This window comes from Anticarsia gemmatalis, chromosome Z, assembly GCF_050436995.1.
Source record: "Anticarsia gemmatalis isolate Benzon Research Colony breed Stoneville strain chromosome Z, ilAntGemm2 primary, whole genome shotgun sequence".
In the NCBI taxonomy this organism is placed as follows: Eukaryota; Metazoa; Arthropoda; class Insecta; order Lepidoptera; family Erebidae; genus Anticarsia; species Anticarsia gemmatalis.
In genome coordinates this window covers 2,486,590-2,508,826 of record NC_134776.1, presented here as the reverse complement: position 1 = coordinate 2,508,826, position 22,237 = coordinate 2,486,590, and the positions used below count along the sequence as shown (strand labels likewise).

The following is a 22,237-nucleotide window of genomic DNA, read 5'->3' as shown; positions in this document are numbered from 1 at the left end:
TAAGTTATTAATTTAACAATACAGTTTTGACAACCATTCTAGATTTTTCCGAGTAGATGCTTGAGGTTGGGGTATGAGTCTTTGCAATTGTCAGTTGATGTTTTCTGTATGTAATCTTATTTTTAAATTGTAAGCTAACGACAAAAATAATAAAGTCACCAGCTTAACATTACATATGTTAACTGTTTCAAGAGTGTATAGAAATGTACGCTCCTTATTTCACGGTAGAAAAATACTTAAAGGTTACTTAAATTCCAAATTGTTACTTAGTTAATACGTCTATTATAAGTTATTATTCAAACATTTATGTTGTTTTCTCTAAGAAAATAAGCTCAGAATTATAAGGTTTAACTTACACTTGACCTATATACTCGTATTTTAATGAGCATTCATTGAATGCCGGTTGCATTAATCGACAATAATGAGAAAATAGTTTGCTTATTAAAGTGCTTGGTCAACGTAAAATGTCATTCTTATTACTCGAATACTACTAGGAAATAAGTAGTTGTATTGAACAATGATTATTGGACCATTATTATTTAATAGAGCATTTTGCGGAATGTTTTGTTTGTAGAATGAGCAATACATGTAATAGTTAGTGGAAATATATTAACTGAATAATGGCTGATTCAAATAGGTTTAGCTAGAATAATAAAATTAAAAGAGGTATGTTGCCTTTATAGTCACAAAACTCACAGAGGGGAAATCGTTGCCTGTCGGCAAATGACAAGCGACGTTACCTTAGCTAAGAAACCACCTCTGTCTCGATTCTCTACTCCTATCGACTTCCGACAACCAACCTATCATTGAGATTTTTTATGAAAATCTGATCAGCGCCTCTGACGGGTGTCGTAATAATAATATTATGTCGGAAATATTATGGCTGTACATTCTAAATGTCAAAATTTCGATACTTGACAGTACCGATTGTACAGAATTGCGCTACAGTAGTCGTTTGTTGACGCCTGTAAAAACGTACACCTGCGGGCTTATCACGTATCTCAATTACCCTGGACTTAAATAGTTTTATTTAAAGAACTACTATAAGATTTGGTTTTAAATTATGTCTCCAATCATGATCAGCAATGACTCCTCGCACATAATTGGATTCAGGAACCTACGTCCGGCTTCGACAGGCCTTTTGAGTAAAAATATTCTCAAAATCAGAAAAAAAAACGTTTGGTAATAGCTCAATAGCAAATGTAGGTACCAAACAGCAAATAAGCTTTGTGTAAACGCACAGCTTTGAAAATATCCCATCGTTAAATTCGGCACATTTTATGCACATTTCCAGTATTGCAAAATCCAAATATTAGCAATGTTTTTTTTAGAAAAAATCACCGAAATTTTCTGCTCTTAAAACAAACATCCTGACAGAATAACATGATATTTTAGGAATTTTTAAAACAGGTATTTTCTGTGTGTAAACAATTTGCCTTTACCAGTGCTTCGGTCAAACAGGGATTACGACCAAATAGTGATTTTGGCTCCGTAATCCGTATGGAGCTTGCATTTTGTTCTTTTTTATATTTTTCCCGAAAATTTGTCGAATAATCCTGATTACGGTTGCTGCTGTGTGCGGGAGAAATGTAAAATTACTAACCGAAAAAACTGCTGAGTTTTCGAAAATTTTGTAGTTTTGGTCTAAGTAATTTTACATCGTAGTATCGTATGTGATTAAAGTGTCGCAATGGCAATTCTCATACGTTTATTTTAATAGAGAGCTTGAAAAAGATTTATTTCAATGAAGATAATTTATAACAATCATAGTGAGGTGATAAGCTAAAATTTGTGATATTATTAGAGCTTTACGAATTACGATTTTAGATGTATAATTATGTTATGTACCTCATAAACTAGGCATTTATAAAATATCGAATATTGCCTATCTAATTAGCCCACAAAAACCAATTAGAATATTAGTAAAATAAAATACATTAGATTTATGAACTAATTTCTTTCCCAAAACCGACAATATTAGTTTCGAATTAATGTATTAAATTACGCAATAACCACACTATATTTCCTATGAGTGCACATTATTATATTGCACATGAATATATGTAAAATATAATATTAATAATAAATTCGTAGGTCTGCGGTACAAGTGTCACTGTACACAAAAGAGCTAGCGGTGGTGGATGCGGTAACTGCTCTAAACGTCAAACGAATCATGGACTTAATAATGAGGATGTGGTATTATGCGTGTGTCATACATTTTGGTAAAGTTTGTGAAATATTGGCTGTACCTTTCAGTGCCGTGGTTGTTGTGATTCTTTAAACATTTCCGTATTTTGTATATTAATTTGTGCAAGGACCTTAAATGTATGTACTACAAATCTTAATGACCAGTGATAATTTCTTTAAACTTAGTCAAACTATAAAACACACCTGAAAAACCATCGGTATTTTAAAATACAGACAAAAAGCATATTTTTTGTATATATATTCTTAATATGTTTTAAATGATGTGTAGATAATATTGTATGAAATGAGCGACCGCAAAATTCTGTCATTGAGTTGACAATCAACTGTTTGGAACGGTAACTAATAATCGTTTAGAGAGCGTAAGTAAAACCTTTTTAGAATATACTCTTATACATAATTTTTACTAAACAACAATGAAATAATTGGAATTAATATTAACTTAAGGCCTATTTACGACAACTTAAGGACTACAAAAAATATTAACTTAAGGCCGCCAGTCAAACTGTCATACGAAATAGTACAAAACCTTAGTGTATTGTATAACGATAAAAGTTATAAGTGTGAAAACGCCTTGGAAATATGTCTGAGTAAATAAATACTGGTGTCGATAGGTTTCGTTGAATTAGCTTGGCTCAACGCCAAACGGTTAAATTATTTACCTTACAGCTTATTATGAAATCTTTCGATTTATTACCACTTTCTTTCTTTCTTTCATGGTGAACATAGGAAATTACTTGAACTGTTTATAGGTGAAGGAAATAATTATGTAGTTTAAAAGCTAAGATACACGAAAGGTAAGTAGGTTTGCTCTTGTATGTAAAACTAACGCTGAAATTTTTGCAGACGAATCCTCATTTTGAGTAAAAAAATAGTTTTAAAAATTACTAGTTGTCGGCCAGCAGTCGAAATTCGACTATAATTAATTAAAATTATAAGTTATTTAATATCAACATTTAAGACACTCAGTAAGACCTCAGTTAACATAATAAGACGGTACTCTATGTCTACGTCAGTGCTCTATATATTTTACAAATGTCAAATACGTGGTAGCGTGTGTAATGTTTTATTTATAGATTTAATCTAAGTACGTTATAAGCATAATTATCAAAAAATATCCTACCTATCCCATCCTCCTACAGAAAAACTGTAAGTGTTCCAAAGGAGATCATCCATTTTGGGCCTTTTTTCAAAGTGCCGGCCAACAAAAAAAAGTGGCATGTATCGATAGAGCTAGCCATTTGAAGCAATAGTTAGTAAGTATGGCACGAAACCGGTAGGATCGCTTTGAACCGAGTTATACAGGTTTGAAGATTCATAATATTCAAACATTAATTCATTTCTGATAGTGCTGTGAAACATAAAATAATGATTGATTTTGCTAGAATTAACTATCTAAAGCAAACGACCACTCTGAAGTTTATTTAAGGTCGTAAGCACACGTATCAACTCGAGCTCAGCAGTATTATTTGTATGTAATTCCCTACTGTAACACACTTATCGGAATCGTTATGTGATCGCCCCGGCTCACGACCATAGGAGTGGTTCGTATGCGCATTATGCATACACCAGCACCCACGGTGGAGTGCGGGGCTATGTGCAGATTCCGATAGATTTGTGGGCATACCTTCTAAACCGCAACATGGTTCCCTATAACAAGGGCCCTCATCACAAATCGACCCGAAGCACAAAATATTGTTCCACATGCCAATGAGTCGGACATAACAACCCAACGGCAACGCTCTAGATGACCTCTTACCTAGACTTGATTTGTTAGTTGCACACAACCGAGGGTGCGGCCCCTTAGGTGTGAGTTTGATTCCCCCGGCGCCTCAATGCGTCGCAACTGGACTGGTCACTGGCGACTAGCGCAAGGTCAGCGCATCCTCCCTTAGCGAACCCAAGACAACCCGGCCGCACCCTCGATTGTGTGCAACTAACAAACCATCGTCTAGGTAAGAGGTCACCTAGAGTGTTGCCGTTGGGTTGTTATGTCCGACTCATCGGCATGTGGAACAATATTTTGTGCTTCGGGCACCATTTGTGATGAGGGCCCTTGTTATGAGGACACATGTTGCGGTTTAGAAGGTATGCCCACAATTCTATCGGAATTTGCACATAGTCCTGCACTCCACCCTGGGTGCTGGTGTATGCGTAATGCGCATACGAACCACTCCTATGGTCGTGAGCCGGGGCGATCACATAACGATTCCGATAAGTGTGTTACAGTAGGGAATTACATACAAATAATACTGCTGAGCTCGAGTTGATACGGTGACGACCCGTTTCCGAGTTGATACGTGTGTTTACGACCTTAAATCAACTTCAGAGTGGTCGTTTGCTTTAGATAGTTAATTCTAGCAAAATCAATCATTATTTTATGTTTCACAGCACTTTCAGAAATGAATTAATGTTTGAATATTATGAATCTTCAAACCTGTATAACTCGGTTCAAAGCAATCCTACCGGTTTCGTGCCATACTAACTATTGCTTCAAATGGCTAGCTCTATCGACACATGCCATTTTTTTTTGTTGGCCGGCACTTTGAAAAAAGGCCCAAAAATGTATGGAGCGTGGATGATCTCCTTTTATACTTCTGCGTCCGCGCGTTTTTCGTAAAAAGGGGTCCAAAGTTTTTGCTCCACGTATCTAGACACGCGGCAGCGTGTCAAGCTAAGTTCAAGCATTAATATATAGATTCTCAACAATTTAGGGAAACATTATCAAGATAGCAGAGTTAAAAGAATTGCCAAATCATTCCTACCTGTTGGTAAGTATGACGAACTATTTGCAATGTAGGACTTGTAATACCAGGTTTCTAATACCCAATAATAACCAAATGTAATTAGCGAAATATAAACCAATAATTGCGAAATCAAGCAGAAAATATTGAAACAATCGACAATTTTAAAACCAGCCCTCGTTTTACATATATTCTAATATAATTACTGCAATTATTCGACTGATATGATTGTATCGATATCATAATTCGATAATCGAAGAAGTTAGGATATACACTGACGGATCCAAAACCGCACTTGGTACAGGAGCCGGCGTCTTCTCGAACGATCTAAATATCAAAATATCAGCCACCCTAGATAAACTAAATACAATCTTCCAAGCAGAATGTATAGGAATCACTAAGGCAGCACAAGCAGTCGCAGCCAGAGATGTCAGAGACTTTAAAATAAAAATTGTCTCGGACAGTGCATCCATGCTACAAGCCTTACAAAATAACGTTATAACATCTGCCCTTGTTCTGGAATGCCATAATGCGCTCCAGGCTATTGCACGTACGAACACAGTTACCCTGCAATGGATCAAAGGGCACAGCAACTCAATGGGAAACGATGCAGCTGATGAACTAGCTAAAAGGGGATCAAATGGAACAGTACTTGGACCGGAACCACTACTGCCTATCCCCCAAGCACAAATTAAATCTTGGCTGAACAGAAACACCGAAGCGAAACACCTAAAAGAATGGAACAACAGCAAAGGTTGCAGGCAAACTAAGGCTGCAGTTCCGGTGGCACCTAAGAATCTTGCCCGCAACCTTATCAGTCTAAAAAGGGACAAAATACGCAAGGTAATAGGAATCCTAACCGGCCATTGTCCCCTAAACAAACATCTATGTACAATAGGTGTGACGGACAGCCCTCTGTGCAGAGGATGCATGGAGGCAAAGGAAACACCACAACATGTACTTGTGGAATGCAACAGCGTGGCGGACCAACGAGCGCGAACAAAAATATTGACAACAACACTCCAGGAAGCCTGCAGCAACTTGAAAAAGCTACTGAAGTTCTGGGAGGAACTAGGATGGCTGGAGTGAGGGTGAATCAACGCAACAATGTGAGAGGGTAGATACACGCACAAAGGCCCATTTAAGAGGCTAAGTGCGGAAAAAGCCCAGGAAACCTAACCTAACCTAACTATCATAATTCGATGCAATTTTAAAATGATAACGGGAGGCAATAGAAAAGTTACAACGTAATTGCATTTTATTTATAAAAAGCATCAGAGAGATGAATTGATTACAAAATAAAATTTGTAACCAATTCATCTCTGATGCTTGGTGTCTCTTATTTTTACGGATGAGAGACACTTTTTGTTTACAAAAATAATCTTATGCTAGTAATATTAACAACTACCAAAAATTTTAAAGTCCCCCTCAGTTACCCATTTTTCAAATCTTTTGAAAGTTAAAACAGTTTTAAACTTCTTTAAAATCACAATAACAACTTTTAGCAATATACTATTATAGTATTCTTATAAGATACATTAAACGCAGTTTTGCACAGCGAGCTTCAGACGGTACAGCTAAAGTTTGCAGAACTGCACTCAAACATCCAGCAGTTAAAGTAACAATAAATTTAATTATTGAACGGTCAGCTGCTTGCGGTACAGAGAGTACTACTTTAAACTTTTACTTAGATATGATAAATCTTTTCGTATATCAGGCAGTTCGCGTGGTTAGAAATACGGTGATATTAGTATAAAAAGGCTCTTCTAATTTCTATTACAACTTGTGTCCAAGCTTGTTAGAGTGTAAAAAATATAGACAGGGTTCCCGTTATTACCATTTGTTTACGGAACCTTAAAAAGCTTGCCTTTCGTGTGTGCTTTAAAGTAAAATAAGAGTTGTAAGTGACACCTTTTACTATATTTTTGACTAATTATAGAAACCAAATTATGTAATATAAGATGATATAATTATGCATATCGCAATTTAACTGATAAAAATATGCACTATAAACAACAATAACCTGATACACTTTTTAAAGTTATGTGATGTGGAATGAGTAAAGGAAAGTCTAAAAAAAACTACATTTTAAGCCGAAATAAGCACCTAATCACATTTTTTTTTAAGGAATTATTTGACCCACTAAATCCGGTTGGTTGCTTATAATAGTTGTCATGTCATATTAATTCAAATAACACAATCGAACCCACAACACCCGCAAGTACAGTCAACATAATCACTATCCTGTATTTACTTCATAACTTATGAAGCAACCTTCATTCACCTCTGACCAAAACAGAAGCGGTTCTAAAGATGATCAAATTAAATTTTAATAATTGAGCGTCTTACATAATGAATTATCTGTTCGTACTTTGATAAATAACTGTTCAATCATTCATAGCTTATTTGTTACTGTGGGTAAGGGGAACACAGGAGCCTCTAGCATTATAATAATGTCTTTGAACAACAAAAATAACATTAATAAATATTTTTGGACAACTCACACACGGTCAACTGATTTCACACTAAATGGTGCTTGTAGGTACATTATTTACCAGACAGCTTATAAGCGTGCTAGTATACAATTTTGTAAATTTTAAATAATTTCAGTGCCAATATCACAGAGCCAGAAGATATTGAGGTCACTTTCTACATAAGAAAAAATATGATGGGCTTCAGTAGCTTTTTCGGGTCTGGTGTGTGCAACGTGTGCATTGATCACATTTATGTAACTAATATATAAAGAAAATTAATAATAGTTTAGGAATAGTCTGATTTAGCATAACTTTGCAAAATTGTTATATTACTGTGCTATTATAATTATTTTTTTACTCCAAAAATATAGTAGGTAAACTAATACCAACTTTTGACCTCGCAATCTAAGTTTAGAATCAGTTTCAGTGAAAAATACAGTCAGCAACAAAGTGTCACCTGCAGGCCGTAACCTAAACCAATTTCCATCAGCCATGTCCGTAGGCAGAGTGGTCACTCAACCAATTACTATATGACTGTACCACGAGAACTGCGGGGTTTGCTTTAAAAATATGTGTGAAAAAATGTGTCACAGTTTTTTGTGGGTAAGTGTATTTTGTAGTTCGGAAATAGATGAGATGAATCGAGATGGTTTTTTTAATGAATAAATTTTGTTTGAAAAATGCGTTTTGATGACTCTTCAAAGATAAAAGATTGTTTGTTAAGTGTTGTGGAAAATAATGTTTCGTGTGATAATCGAACCCTCACCACCTGGCGAAATTATGATCGCATAGGCAAAAATATTAGCCATTGCACCACATGTAGATATTCAAACGATTTTTCTTAATTTTCTGGTTGTCATTAAGACAAATACATTATTATTCGTCTATTTTCTATTTCTATAAAACCCCTAAACTATTCTACAAACTATTTTTAAAATTATTCTACAAACCTATGTACATAATAACGACCATGTAAAATGATGATTTCATCGTTTTTAATTCCCACTGATTGACTTTTACTCAATTCAGAAATCATCCCTTACCCCACAAAGCCTACATTTACACTATCAAAGCTACAATATTGAATTTCAAAACTTCACAATAATTCCTGAAAATCTTGACGTCAGTTTATTGTGAATGATGAGCGCAACTGAGTGGCGAACAAGCTAGCACGTCAAATAAATTCAAATCGAACCTGCAACAGACAGGTGGACTGACATCCTAATAGTCCAGTCGATACACCTGTATATTGTACAAGAAACAAGACAGGTCAATGACTTTATACTGAGTTGATAAACTTTTACTTTGAAAATAAATAATCCCAATACCAGGGTTTAATTTTGCTTTGGTTTGATTGACTTAGACTTGATTTGAGGCATTCGTTAATGATAAGATTAGGCATTGTTATCGATGAGTCTCTTGTATTAAATGTGATTGATTAAAAAATCTCTGAAACATACACTCTAAACGAAATTACGACAATATGATAAAAAATATTTTGAAGCCGCTATAGTTCGACTGCCTAGCATCCATAATGATATATATTAATAAGACAGTTTCCGCATACTATCAAAAACTTCCTTAGTTTGTTACTTATTGTAAAACAACTGGTCGTTAACAATATAACGTAGTGCTACATAATGTAAAATTAGGAAGATATTTTCACTGAGATTCAAATCAGGGACTTAGTAGTGTCACTAAATCAAACCTGGATAATCACAATCAGTGTAGAGACAACATGGTATAAAATGCAAATCGAATCCGGGAAATTACTATCTGTAGCTCGATTCTCTACTACTATCGACTACCGACAACCGACCTGTCATCGAGAAATTTTGTATGAAAATCTGATCAGCGCCTCTGACGGGTGTCGTAGGAAACATTTTGGCAGTACATTCTAAATGTCAAAATTCGATAGCTAGCCGGTTGTCGGTACTCGATAGCGGTAGAGAATCGAGGCACTGTTCTAGTGACAATTACATGATGAGAGGGATGTTTGGAATGGGAATCAAACCCAATGTAATGAGTGTGACACGGTGTAAGTGCCTACTGCACTGTTGAATAGATATAAAATTAAATTCAAAGCTCGGCACTGAATCCTATTCGCTAGGCACACAGAATACTAAAATTTTAATTACATTTCTAAAACTGCAAATAACTGTGAATAATCATAAATGCAACCACTGGACAATAAGAAATCATGTATAGAAAACTTTAAATAGACAGTACTAAAACACAGTAGGTACTATGATAGCGTTCATTTGATTAAAATTTACGGCTACACAAAATGAAGTCTTAAACGACTGTAAAGATACAACACTTAATCATATACATGGACCAAGCATTTAACATTGCATTCCATTTTAGTCTCCAAATCTAAAATAGGAATCATCACAACTTGATACAAAACTCATCAGAAAATCTCCCTAAAAGAAAAATCGAAACATCTTTCCATTTGGAAGCCCACCAGCGATGAGGCAATCCTTAGGAGTCTTGTCAAAGGGCTCTTAAGGCAAGCTAAGTAGAACTGGCAAGGCTTGTTTGCTCATCTGTGAACACATACGGGTGCATAGATAGTCTACCGCCGGATGAGAAACTAGACGTATGTTTCTTTCATCAAAGTATCGCTTTTGTGATGAAAACAATAATAATATGAATACAGGTTTTTGTCAAGAAACAATAATAAAATCTTTCTTATTGCTTCTTTTGTGTGTTTCTGTTTTAATTGGTGACAAAAACATGCTTAAAATCAGTTTTTCAGTGCATTGTCCTTAACCGATTAGAACAGTTTGTTGGGCTCAAAGCCTGAAGTCTTTGTCTAGTAGAGGGACACTAGCAGATTTTATAATGGTTTAATTGTTAGGTACAGTATCAAAGCTTTGTAGCTGACGAGAAAAACCCAATAACATCTTGCCTGACTTGGGTATTGAACACGAGGTCTCGCGAGTTTGATTCCAAGTTCTATTGCATTTTGTTGGCTAATAGTTTAAGTCTCTTATGTGTTGTTTTAAATTCTTACTTCAGTTAGTTCAGCGGTACTATTTAAGAAAGTTTTCAGTTGGATTCCGACTTCCAGCCAGGTGTAAATCTGTTGTATTACAAACTGATTTCAGCAGCTTTGTTCGTATACAATTGAGTCAAAGAAGCATTACTTCAAAAAAATATACTGTTTTTCCGGAACTAATACACAATAACGGGGAAATTAAATCTTATGAACCCGCATGTGGTCAGCGTGGTGGACTCTAGGTCTAACCTCTCCCTCATTATGGGAGAAGACCCTTGCCTAGCAGTACATTAATGAGTTATTTTTTATTGTAGAGCAAAAATTATGGACCTGTATGAAAAAAATAGTCTTTGGATTTTAGTTTAAAATTTAATGTTTCGACGTTTACCCCGTTCAAGCGTTATCAGCTATCCTATAGTTTGGATAACTGCCAAATCATATCGGTAGTTCATCCCCAATGGTAAAGGTTTGTTGTTCAACAAAATGCGTGTCAATTAAACACCAATCTGTCAGTTAAGTCACCGGTTATCGAATTATGTCATGTAGATCATTTGTGGAATTGATTTCAATATGAAATGCACATTTGAAGCATTCATTCTTTGTACGTGTATTTTAATTATCTTTAGGAATGATTTCTAGCTATGCCTTAGCAGATAGAAATGTGAAGAATGGAGGAGGTTGCCGGCTGCATTTCTGGATAGGTTTATATAGTCATATTATTATTAACATATTATAAATGACGCAGCGGTTAGTGTGGTCGCCATATCGCTATTAGTACATTCGGAAGTATTGAGTTTGGATCGCAAACTTTAAAAAGTTGGAGTGATACACAAATTATGGAATTATGCGTTTCATTGTCATGTCATTAAGTTTTTTTAATGGGGTAACATAAAAATGGCAGTCCCGTAGTGGATATTCAGGTTAATAACCATTTATACTAACTAGTTAAAACAAAAAGAATTGCATTTAGTTTTCAAAATGGGGTCGTGTTTATCCAACTTTTTAATGAAGTTTGTAACTCCACGTAAGCCGGTGAACTTTTCTTTTCCACATATTATATATTAAAATTGTTGAAGTCTCATCTCGAAAACTTTGAACGGTGATTGGAAAAACTATTGGTAAGTCTGAGTGCATACTGAGGCTTAGCGTTTAAGTATTAATACCGGATTTTACCTTGGTTTAAAAGGGCCCATTGAACTTAGTGGTCGGTGGCAATGGCCGTTTTTGGACACGGCGGCGGCCAGTTTCATTGTAACCAGCCAGAGATATGAGAACTTTTTATAATGTCTATAGTGCTCAAGTGCGTGCATAATACACGGGTATAGTCTATCCGCATAATCTTCGAAAAGACTTTACGTGCTCTGAAAAGCACGTAGGTCTACGAACCTCAACTTCCTATCTCCAAAGAATTCTCGACAGAAAATCTCGGGGTATTATTTTTTTGGCTCTACCCGGGTCTTGAGCCCAAGACCTACGCGCAGCAGGAAAAATAAAATAGAAAGTAACCCAATACAAAGCCCGTATCACCCGTGGCTAACTATCGATAAATGTTTTAAGAAAATCAGATCAGCGCCTCAAGCGGGCGCCATAGGCACTACTTTTGCAGTACATTTAAAATATCAAACTCTGTACACACGATAGTACCAACTGCAGATTCCCGATATTGTTTACAACATTTAGAAGAGATAGACATCTAATAAAACCATATCCGACTTAAGTTAGTAAAGTTGTTTACTCCGTATTTATTGTTTCCAAACATTTTTCTTTTATTCGTGAACTCCCATAATTATTCAACAGGTTGAGTTTCGTTGCCAAGCCGTCTTTAAGCCCTCCGTCCTATGAAACACATGTTGATTCATTAGCTTGGGGTCAGATAGATATACGTATGCCTTCGTTCTATATGTTTTAGCAAGATAGATAGGTAGAAAATTTTCGATACGATGGCTTTCTTACGTTCTGATTGAATTTGTATTCTCTGTTCATATAGGAATTGGTATTTTTTACGTTTGTTATATTTCATTATAATAATATGGCTATTTTTTAAACCACTATATGTTTTATAATTACAATTTCTTAAAACCTTGATTTCACAATACGCATTCAAATAATATATTGACAAATACTGAACATTGTTCAAAGATTGTATTGAAAATACGTATTTTTTTACCTATAAGCATGACTAAAAGATATTATTATAACTATTTCTAGGACTTATTTATCAATCTTCCTACTGTTTAATACTGTTTGGCCATTAGAGCTCTTGCAAAGATATCAACGCGTTAACGCGTATTTTTAATAGTGAAAGATTGTTTTTTGATTTTTTCCTAATAAATCAAAATAATAATGTCTTTTTGTAGCTTAATAATTACCTGTTCACAAATTACGATGTTTTCATATGTAATTTATATTTATTGTAGAAAAACATTTTTCTTGACAAAAAATTTTATTGCATCGTATCGTTATGTAATTTTTATTGTTTCTAGAAAAGGATATTTTCAAAAAATCTTATTATGTCGTACTACACAAAATAATTTCAAAATTGTAATGAACTTGCCATGGAATAAACACCATCGGATCTGGCTACTCTCTTAAAGTAAACTAGCGAGATATAACATAAAGCAAAGGTATTACAATTCAAACAGTGAAACATTTTAAAGTTAAAAGCCGTATAGTTGTTGTTTAGAACATTAATGTGAACAGTCGGGGGTGCGCTATATCACTTGTAAACTTAACTTAGTTTGTGTTGACCATTACTAGGGTTGCCATATCTAAAATTTGGAAAACCGGACAAGACGCATGAAAACCCCGGACTTTAGAGTCCGAAAGCCGGACATGTCAACAAGAAAAGCAACCGCGACGGGAGAAGTTGGGGAACAGTGAACATACTCGGTTCGTCGGTTGATCGTGGTGTGCGAGCATGGTGCGTGTCTCGCAGGCGGCCCAAATTATTTTTATTTATTAGTTTTTTAAAACCCGGTCTACAAATGAAACCTTCCCCGGACGCTCCCCGGACGCCCTCTAAACTAGGACAAATCCGGGGAAACCCGGACGGATGGCAACCGTAACCATTACTAAGGGTAGTGTGTTTGATTCTTGATTGCAGAAGCTATACTACTGGCTATAGTAGAAACACGGTAAATTAGATATCATTTTTTTTTATTAAAATCCTATTATACTAAAAATCTCAATAGATCTCAAAAACCTATTCAATTACCGATGATATTTAACAATGACAAAAAACACAATGATTACTTTAGCGAGTCTACGCAATTTACAGAACCACACTATCAAAAGGCATATTATTGTCGAACGACACACAAACTGGCACTAATATAATAAACCTCTCTCAAAAACACCATTGAATGCTAATCCAACTCAATTCTATTACTTCGACAGCAAAAAATACGTTTAACTTATTCAAACGCGCTTAACAGGTAAAAATATAATAGTTCACGAATAAAATACAATATGTCATGTCTCTTTTACATGTCCCCAAAAATATTTATTGCGAACTTTGGATATATTTCATAGAATCCTGCCTACCCCTCAGGGCTTAGCAGGCGTAATTATACTTTGAAAATATTACTTCCGTGTCTTATACAAGTTATCTTACGTGAAAGAAAGTAAAATTACGGATATGTGCGATACATACACAAATCAGATATCTATCACAGCCTTGAAAGGTCATCGACTTCACAAGAGAAATAGCGACAGATATTTTCTAAAACGAATTAAACCGTCGAACACCTAGAATTTAAGAATTTTGTATTAATACAACGGTAGCTTTTCCTAATATTGTCAGAAATAAAACATTATCTAAGTGTCCTTACAGGACGTAGTGTATCTGTGTGCCAAATTCCCCGCACCCGCTATAGCGTGATTCATTCATTCATCGGAAAGCTCTGACTAATCGCATATTAAACGTTAGTATAGTCAGTATGTACGAAGTACGGTGACGGGAGGTGAACGTTACTTCGTTTTATTGTGGCCAAGTATGCTGTAACAGATGGCATAACTTATTGCTCCTCTCCTCTCGTGAAAAGTTCAAAGTTCCAATAAGCAAAACTCTCTTAAATAATGGGACCTTGAAATTTCTCGCGTAATCTATGTGCTGCTTAAGTTGTTATAATAAAAACTTGGTAACAGCTAAGGTAAGGGTATAATGAGGCCTCGACGAAGATCGATAGCAGCTGGAGGCCGCTGCGGCAGACCTACGGATTTCGCAAACAAGTTACTATTTCAAGGTGAACACTATATGAACGTTTTTACGTTGAAAATGTTCAATGTCAGAACGACCGCAGAACTAAATTGGTCACAATATTAACGTACGCTCGCACGCAGCCGCCGTAATTCTAAGTTTCAACACGCCACGGACTAACTTAATGTTATGCTGTGTATCGATTACACCAAAACCCTCGAATAGGCTCGTTCCGCAAAGAAAATTTTGGATACTTTGCCGCGTGAGCCAATTTTGACAAACTTATTTTTGCGTGGATGCCGCGCGAGTGTATGTGGTGATTTACCGCGGGTTGGATACAACGCTTTATAGCTTAGCGACCAACCTCACCGGCTACCACACACATATAAACTGTAAATAGTTGAGCAGCTTTTTCAACTTGTATATTACTTATTACTGTTTCATCCAACGCTATATAAAATATTCTGTTAAAAATCACAACACAAAATGTAACTGTGACTAATTATTTATTCTGGCTATAATTAAACGAGAGTGCTGACTCAGTTTTTGTAAACTAAAGTTGAAGTACCCGTCAGGAAAGTTTGAGTTAACGAAGTTTGGTAATTATGTCGCGAACGCGCCGCATCATCCGACGACAGAGCGACGCGCCGGGAAGACCCGGTGCCGGTGGTGAGGGGCTGTGTGTGCAGTGAGGTCAGTGTGGTGTGGCTGGTGTGTGGCTGGCGTGTGGTGGTACTCACCGTTTGCGGGGCTTGCGGCGAGGTCTCCGGCGCTCTCCCTCCAGCTCGCTCTCGAGACCGCGGCGCCTGGGGCCGGAAGCACCCCGTCTCCGCTCCATCTTGCGGTCTTGTTGTGCCTCTCTTATCGCTTCAACTACCGCCACTCGAGGTACGCACTCATCCTCCTCGATAGGCTTTGGTGTCTGCGGTGCGCCCATCCGAAGATGGCGTTGACGCCACCACAGCACCCACGAGCTGAGATTGTCGCGAATCTTGATAATCCGCGGACCAACGGTGAATTAACTTCGGCGGCGTGAGGCTCAGATATCTAACCATCATGGAAACAAGTCAGGAAATCCGTTCTCTTAAAAGTAACTTAGTCACTAGCGTCAGGCTTCAGCTTGGCAGTGAAAGCGAACGTAAAAGCGATGAGGTGAACTCAGCAATAGCGTCCTCACCCGTTTTAGTAAATTCCATATAAAATTGTCCACATAAAAGTTTATGTTTATCACATTACAAGCGTAAGCGTAATCATAATCCTACTTTGTAAAACGTAGTATAATTATAAAAGTGGAAGGAATTCGTTGGCAGTATCGTATGGTCGTTTCTACATAATATTTAAATATTGGCGCTCGGATGTTCGGTAGCCATGGCGACGGCTTCGCTAACGTCAGTTGACGGTAGTGCGATCATGACGGTGCGCGCGGATGGGCAGCGGTGCAAGCGTGCCGCGCGAGCTAGCTCGTGATATAAAATCAACAATTGTTGGATATGTTACGTAACGAGTCGTACCGGGCGCGCGGTCGTGTAAGCGCGACGAAGCCGAACGCGCGAGTGTCGCGGAGGCTTCGCTGCCATCGCACGAAGGCGGGCCCCCGCCCCGCGCGCCCCCTGCCCCGCCGGCTCGCCTGAAGCCCTCCTACCCTACCTGTAGCCGCACTATTATTTGTATAATAAATCATTTTTGTCAAAAAGTTATTTAACTTCCTAATTCAATTTCCAAAGCCGCCATACATAAAAATAATTATATAATGGCTTAGAAAAAAAATCTAAAAATCTAAACAGCTGGTAGTCTGCCGGGAGAGAAGGAGCAATAATGTTTTTATTAGGTCAGAGTCGGGGTTTCAAGGTCGCACGGAGAACATTCACTTCGATTTAGTTTACGAGTTATCTTAACAGCAAGACATGTGTATAATATTGGACGCAATGCGTAATGTTTATAGGTATTAAATTTAACGAGTTAGGTAAACGTTACGTCTTTATTTTATTTGAAAAAACTTTGAAAGTGAATTAGTTCGGAACCTTAAATTAGCGGTAGGTTTAATTACTGCTAGTCTTTTATTCTTCGTGTAAACAAATCATAAAGTCCGTTTAGAATTTTACCGCATGATTCGGTTCAATGAACATAAATTGTACAAATACTAAAAGTAAATGGTTTAATTATTTGAACGGACAGTCGTTATTGTCAATTCATTGCAACTTTACAAACGCTTTAATTCCGACTGAACTGTAAATACGATTGGTAATTTAAATTATTTGGCTTTATTCTTCTAAATACCTAATTGAATAAATTCGGAATCGCTAATTGATATTCGTCATTGGATTTAATTAAAAATAAATTACCTATTTTGAAAATCAAACTTAAAATATGTTTCCTGGTGCAGAACTTAATATGATGGCAATCGAAGAAGTCACCACGTAACCGTCCCTCTGTCCGTCGGATCATTGACCGTAGAACAAAAACTTAAAAATAAATATGTTTTTCACATTATTACATCAAGTATTTAAAAGAAATGTATTCAAGCAGTAAATATATTGAAACCTGAAATATTTTTAGACCTAACCAAGTCACGAAATAAAACACCAATCAAGAACTCTCCCATCAATGATCTTACCTCGGCTACTTAGCGTAACATCGCCGATAGAAACATCTCTAAAACCGACCTTAGAGCGAGAAAAGACTAACCACGATGGGGCTTTGGTTCCGAATCGCAAAAGTGTTTCAACTAACACAAGCTTCTAAGCTTAAACGAACTCAAGATTACTCGTATTGTGTAACCCATGATGCATTTTTAAATATATTCTACTACCGCACTACCTACCTATTGAACATATTAAAATATAAAAAAACCCATTGTATGTATACAAAAAATCATAATATTAATAGCGCGATTATCTAATGTTATCGACAATCGACAACCAGCTACCTAAGGAGCTGAGTGTTCACGTTCGTAGAGATCACGCCTATTATATCCGAAGGTGTGGGCAGAAGTATATGAATTACACGCATTTCGCCAATCAACAATGCTAGTCCCATGTAATAGGAGGCCCATTGCCATATACCCGTCACGTTACCAAAACTCCGGTCTACTATTGAGAATAATCTAATTTAAATTAGAAAAACACAGTTGATAAAAAATAGTATCGTAGAAGTCCCACTTTCAAATATTTTGATACATAATATAAATAACACAGATCGCGCCCGAACAGGCAAATCGGAACACTTATGAAATTATCTCAATATCTGTTTGTCTGTCAGTCACAAGATATTCCCAATTCTATCTAACACTGTTCGACACAAATAGAAATAGGAAATGAAGTTTTATCGATAAAACGTATACAACGTGTCATATTTTGAATGTTTGTATGAATTATACGAGCAAAATATTACGCTATGTGAACGGGGCTGTCAGAGACTAGAGACCCCGTGCCAAGAATTCAAAGCTCCACAATTCCACACACCATAATCCGATACATTTTTGAAGGATTTCGTTCGTTTCGTTAAAAGCTAATCAAATGTTTGACTGGTCGATGATTGCTGTCTACGGCCTGATGGCCATACCAAAGCTCTCACATGGCCACAACAACCAACTTATACTTACTTTTCTTTTTAAAAACAAATTGTCATTTAAGGTCTAGTTGCACAAGCATTGTCTGAAGTTCCGCCACAGTTCTCTTCTAAGTGTGAAATGGACTTCAAAACGCAGATTATAATCCTGTTTGTTTCATATTATTATAACTAAAGTCATATATTTATAAACTTTGTGACAACACAGGCCGTAGTTTTTGCGTGTCGGCCGGCGGCATGCAGTGGCCTTTGAATATTTCCGATACTCATCTAAATAATTTTGTTTGTAAAAGCTCTTTACATTTACTTTGCGTCACTATAAAAGAGCGCTTATAATAAAATCATTTTTGTTTTTGAAACCCTTATAGAAATTCTAAATATTTAGGTATTTTTCGTGTGGTTAGTGGTCTAGGTTAGGGTCCAAATTGTTTAAGTCAAAGGGCCTCTATCGTTCCCGATTTACGTGGAGCAAATTTTTATAATCTTATATTTTGCAAGATAATAAATATAAAATACTTAATGAATATAAAGTACGTACAATAATACAGTCAAGAAAATAATGATATTCAGTAGTCCTTGACATCGGCAAGCAAGTCCGGATAAGCATTGATTTTTCAGCACACGCCGCGACCGTGGTCCGAACTAAGATGCTGGATTCTTCTAATAAACATGACTTATTCGTCTTAATGTATATTGCTTGTATAATAAGTTATTTATAAGATATATTATTTATTCCGCGACAGACGGTTCGTAAGTGATGGACGTAATACTTATACAATTATTTTGAAATAAAAAGAAACCGCTTTCATAAAGTGAATAAGAAAGTAATCATTATATTATTATTTGATGTAGGTGTCTATAACCTCCTGTTTCTTTTTGAAAACGGTCAAAAATGGTAGCCGACAATAAAATTATTGTATTAAATGTCAATAAATTTCAACTATAAAGCAATATCATGAATTCAAAAAACATTACTTAAAAGAAAATAGGCACAGTATCTTACGATTATTATCAACAGCTAGAATTGTTTATGAAAAAAATTATAAACGCCCCTAACGTATACCGAAGGAACTATTTTTTCTTCAAGTAAATGGCAACAAAGCTTTCGATACGAAGACGACACGAAAGTACCGAGAGTACGAACAGCACGACAAATAAGATGCAAATACCATAATTATAGGCCACCATATTCGGAGTCGGCTTCAAGTCTCACCGGGTGCAGCTGATTAACAGTGTTTTACTAGTCACCTGGGGATATAACATGATACTGTTCGGTAGGACTGGTTGTCAGACTTTCAAGCTTCTGACTACTGTTAACGACTGTCAAAGATCTTCGAATATGACAGCCTGGACCCACAATTTTGCGAAACACCGAGGAACTCGTTATGTATAGAATGGTCACCCATCCACAGAACAACCTCGTCAAGCGTGGCTTAACCGCAGAGATTGATCCGCGCGGCTGTTGTTAACTAAGCCACGAGCTCTTCAAAATTACACAGTACACTATCGTTTTTAATCGGGAGTCTTATTAAATTTACTCAAATACTTTAAGGAACTGTAATTTACACTCATGTATTATCTCAATCGAGTTAAACTCGTTATTAGGATCGGCGACTTCGAGAAACAGTTCACGCATGAATTTTAAGTCCTAAACTAAAGTGCAAATACGACTATATGTTTTACCTTAACCTTACTTTATTTCAAAGTATTTTGCGAAGAAACAAGTACTAAAAGGTAGGATTAAAAAATCCCGTTGTTCCCTTGCCTATCCTGTAGGGATCTGCGTTAGACAGCCAATAGTCTGTTCAAGTTTGAAATGACACCTGTTCAGAAACTAACTCTGCCGTCGTAAATGTAAACACAGTAACTTAAGTTACTGTGTTTATAGTTTGTTTAGTTCTTTGGAATCAGGAGACCGCGGGCTATTTGAGATAGTTTTCGGTTTGTTTGTACGATGGATAGTTACCGAAATACATTAAATAAAAACACAGTATTTTTACAAAAAAAACATTTTTTTTAATAAAAAATACAGTATCTGTGTTATTTTAAATTAAATAACAGTATCTCACTACTAACTGTGTTTTTTTAACGTGAATAGATTTACTTTTTTTTTATTTTGCTTGATCATAACACGGCTTCTTCAGTTACTGTGATTGCGTATAAAATATTGTTCAAAGATAAACAACAAATACTTGAATAAATCACAGTATCTCATTTACTGTATTACTGATTTTATACGTATTTCTAAGAAACATAGTTATAACACAGTATGTACATACTTACTGTGTCGTAATTCCCCTAATGTTAATATCTTTACAAAGTTACAACACAGTAATAGGTAAAACTTGGTTACAACACAGTAACCGTTGAGTTACCGTGTTGTAACTTAAAAAAGAAAAAAATATAATATTATTACCCTAGCTTAAAACACATTATCTAATTTTATTATTTATACAATAATAATAAGTATACTAGATATATATATACAGAATCAAAGATTTAACTATATACTAACATTAAAAGTTGCATGAAATAATATACAATAATTAGTATCTTCATGAGAGCAAAAATTAACCATTAAACTTCAATTCAATTAACCATCAAAACGCATATTTTGAAGTTACTGTGTTTAGATTTACGACGGCAGAACTACAGTGTTTTGATTTTGAGGAAATTCTATTTTTGGAATTGCGAATTTCCGGATATCCTGATTGACTGGCTCGATATTGTTTACTGTTGCTAAAGGCTTTGTACGCTTTAAACAAAGGATAGAAAATGAATTTGGATTACGGGAAACGATATTAAAGCCTGGTTTCATCGACTTCTGGATAACTATCGGATATATTTATCAGATGGAATTTTGTCAGTAGTTTTTATATGTTTGTTGTCACTTTACCTAGGTAATAGGTAATCTGATACAAAATTGTAAGCTGTGACACTTTCTTTTTAAATTAATTGTAGGTATCTTTTAGTTTGTTTAACAAGTTGTTGTTGAAAGCTTGGTATGCAGTTAATTTTATTTTAAAACTTACTTTATCTTATAAAAATGGTGTAACTATCAAACTATAAACTTTTAAAATATTTCACGAGTAAAAAGTACAAGCCGCATAAATATTGTCGAAGAATTTCATGCTGGATTCTTTAAATCAGCTTCCAAATTGATCAACTGTTACTGTGTGTTGTTATTTTTCATGACTAAACCGCTAAACCGATTTAGATGACATTATGTTAATTAAAAAAATTATAATCTACTGTTTTTGTTTTTATTGACTGAAACTTGAAAAAGAACATACGGGAAAACGGGATTGCTATGCTAATAACAAGACATTCGCTCTGTCCTGGACATCGTCTTTGGAAACCTCACACTCACTCAATTATCTTTTTGCACTACAGTTTCCCATCTAGTTTTGGGCCGTCCTCTAGGTCTACAACTGGGGAGGAAAAGCTATAGTGCTTTTTTTTCTTTCCAAAAAGACAACTCCCGCACTAAGAATTATTATTGGTCTTGTGTTGCGAATATTTTATAAACATACAAACAACGCACACAAAATACAAACAGACCCGAAACAATTATTTGTGGATCGCACATAGAATTGTCCCATGTGGGAATCGAACCCACGACCTCCCGACGCAATGATTCCGGCGTGGCGACATTAACCATTGCGCGACAGTCAAGCCTTGTTTCCGAAGCCAATACAAACACAATCGGATAATGTAATGATTTATCATTCACCGAACAGTCTATCAATGAACTATTATTCGTCTGAACGAACACATCCGGTGAATAAATGCTTGCAACATGAGAATGCAGAATTTGTAATACGAGATCAATCTCAGATATACGGGACGTGAGATAACATATTTAAAACTAGCTAGATTTTCTTGAAACACCGTCGTAATATTTAAGGTATATATGTATGTATGTAAATATTATTGTATACCTCACACACAGTCTTTTGATTCAAAACTAAGCAGAACTTGTACTATGGTAACCAGATAACTGATAAACATACTTACATATTTCTAGATACATACTTACATACAA

General features: G+C 35.8%; 1 protein-coding gene across 10 annotated transcripts in view; it reads right to left on the bottom strand.

The window, feature by feature from the left end:
• Window positions 1-22,237, bottom strand: part of Sh (Potassium voltage-gated channel protein Shaker) — a 519,456-nt gene that overhangs the window by 448,816 nt on the left and 48,403 nt on the right. For 2 of the 10 annotated variants that reach the window (XM_076135274.1, XM_076135277.1), the window contains exon 1: window positions 15,366-16,158. The exons of 3 other annotated variants lie outside the window; for them this stretch is intronic. In XM_076135274.1, coding sequence (XP_075991389.1) covers window positions 15,366-15,562 — 197 coding nt within the window. In that variant the 5' untranslated portion in view covers window positions 15,563-16,158. Of the gene's footprint in view, window positions 1-15,365; window positions 16,162-22,237 lie in introns of those variants that run through there. 5 more of the 10 variants (XM_076135276.1, XM_076135278.1, XM_076135279.1 and 2 more) reach the window with 5 other exon arrangements.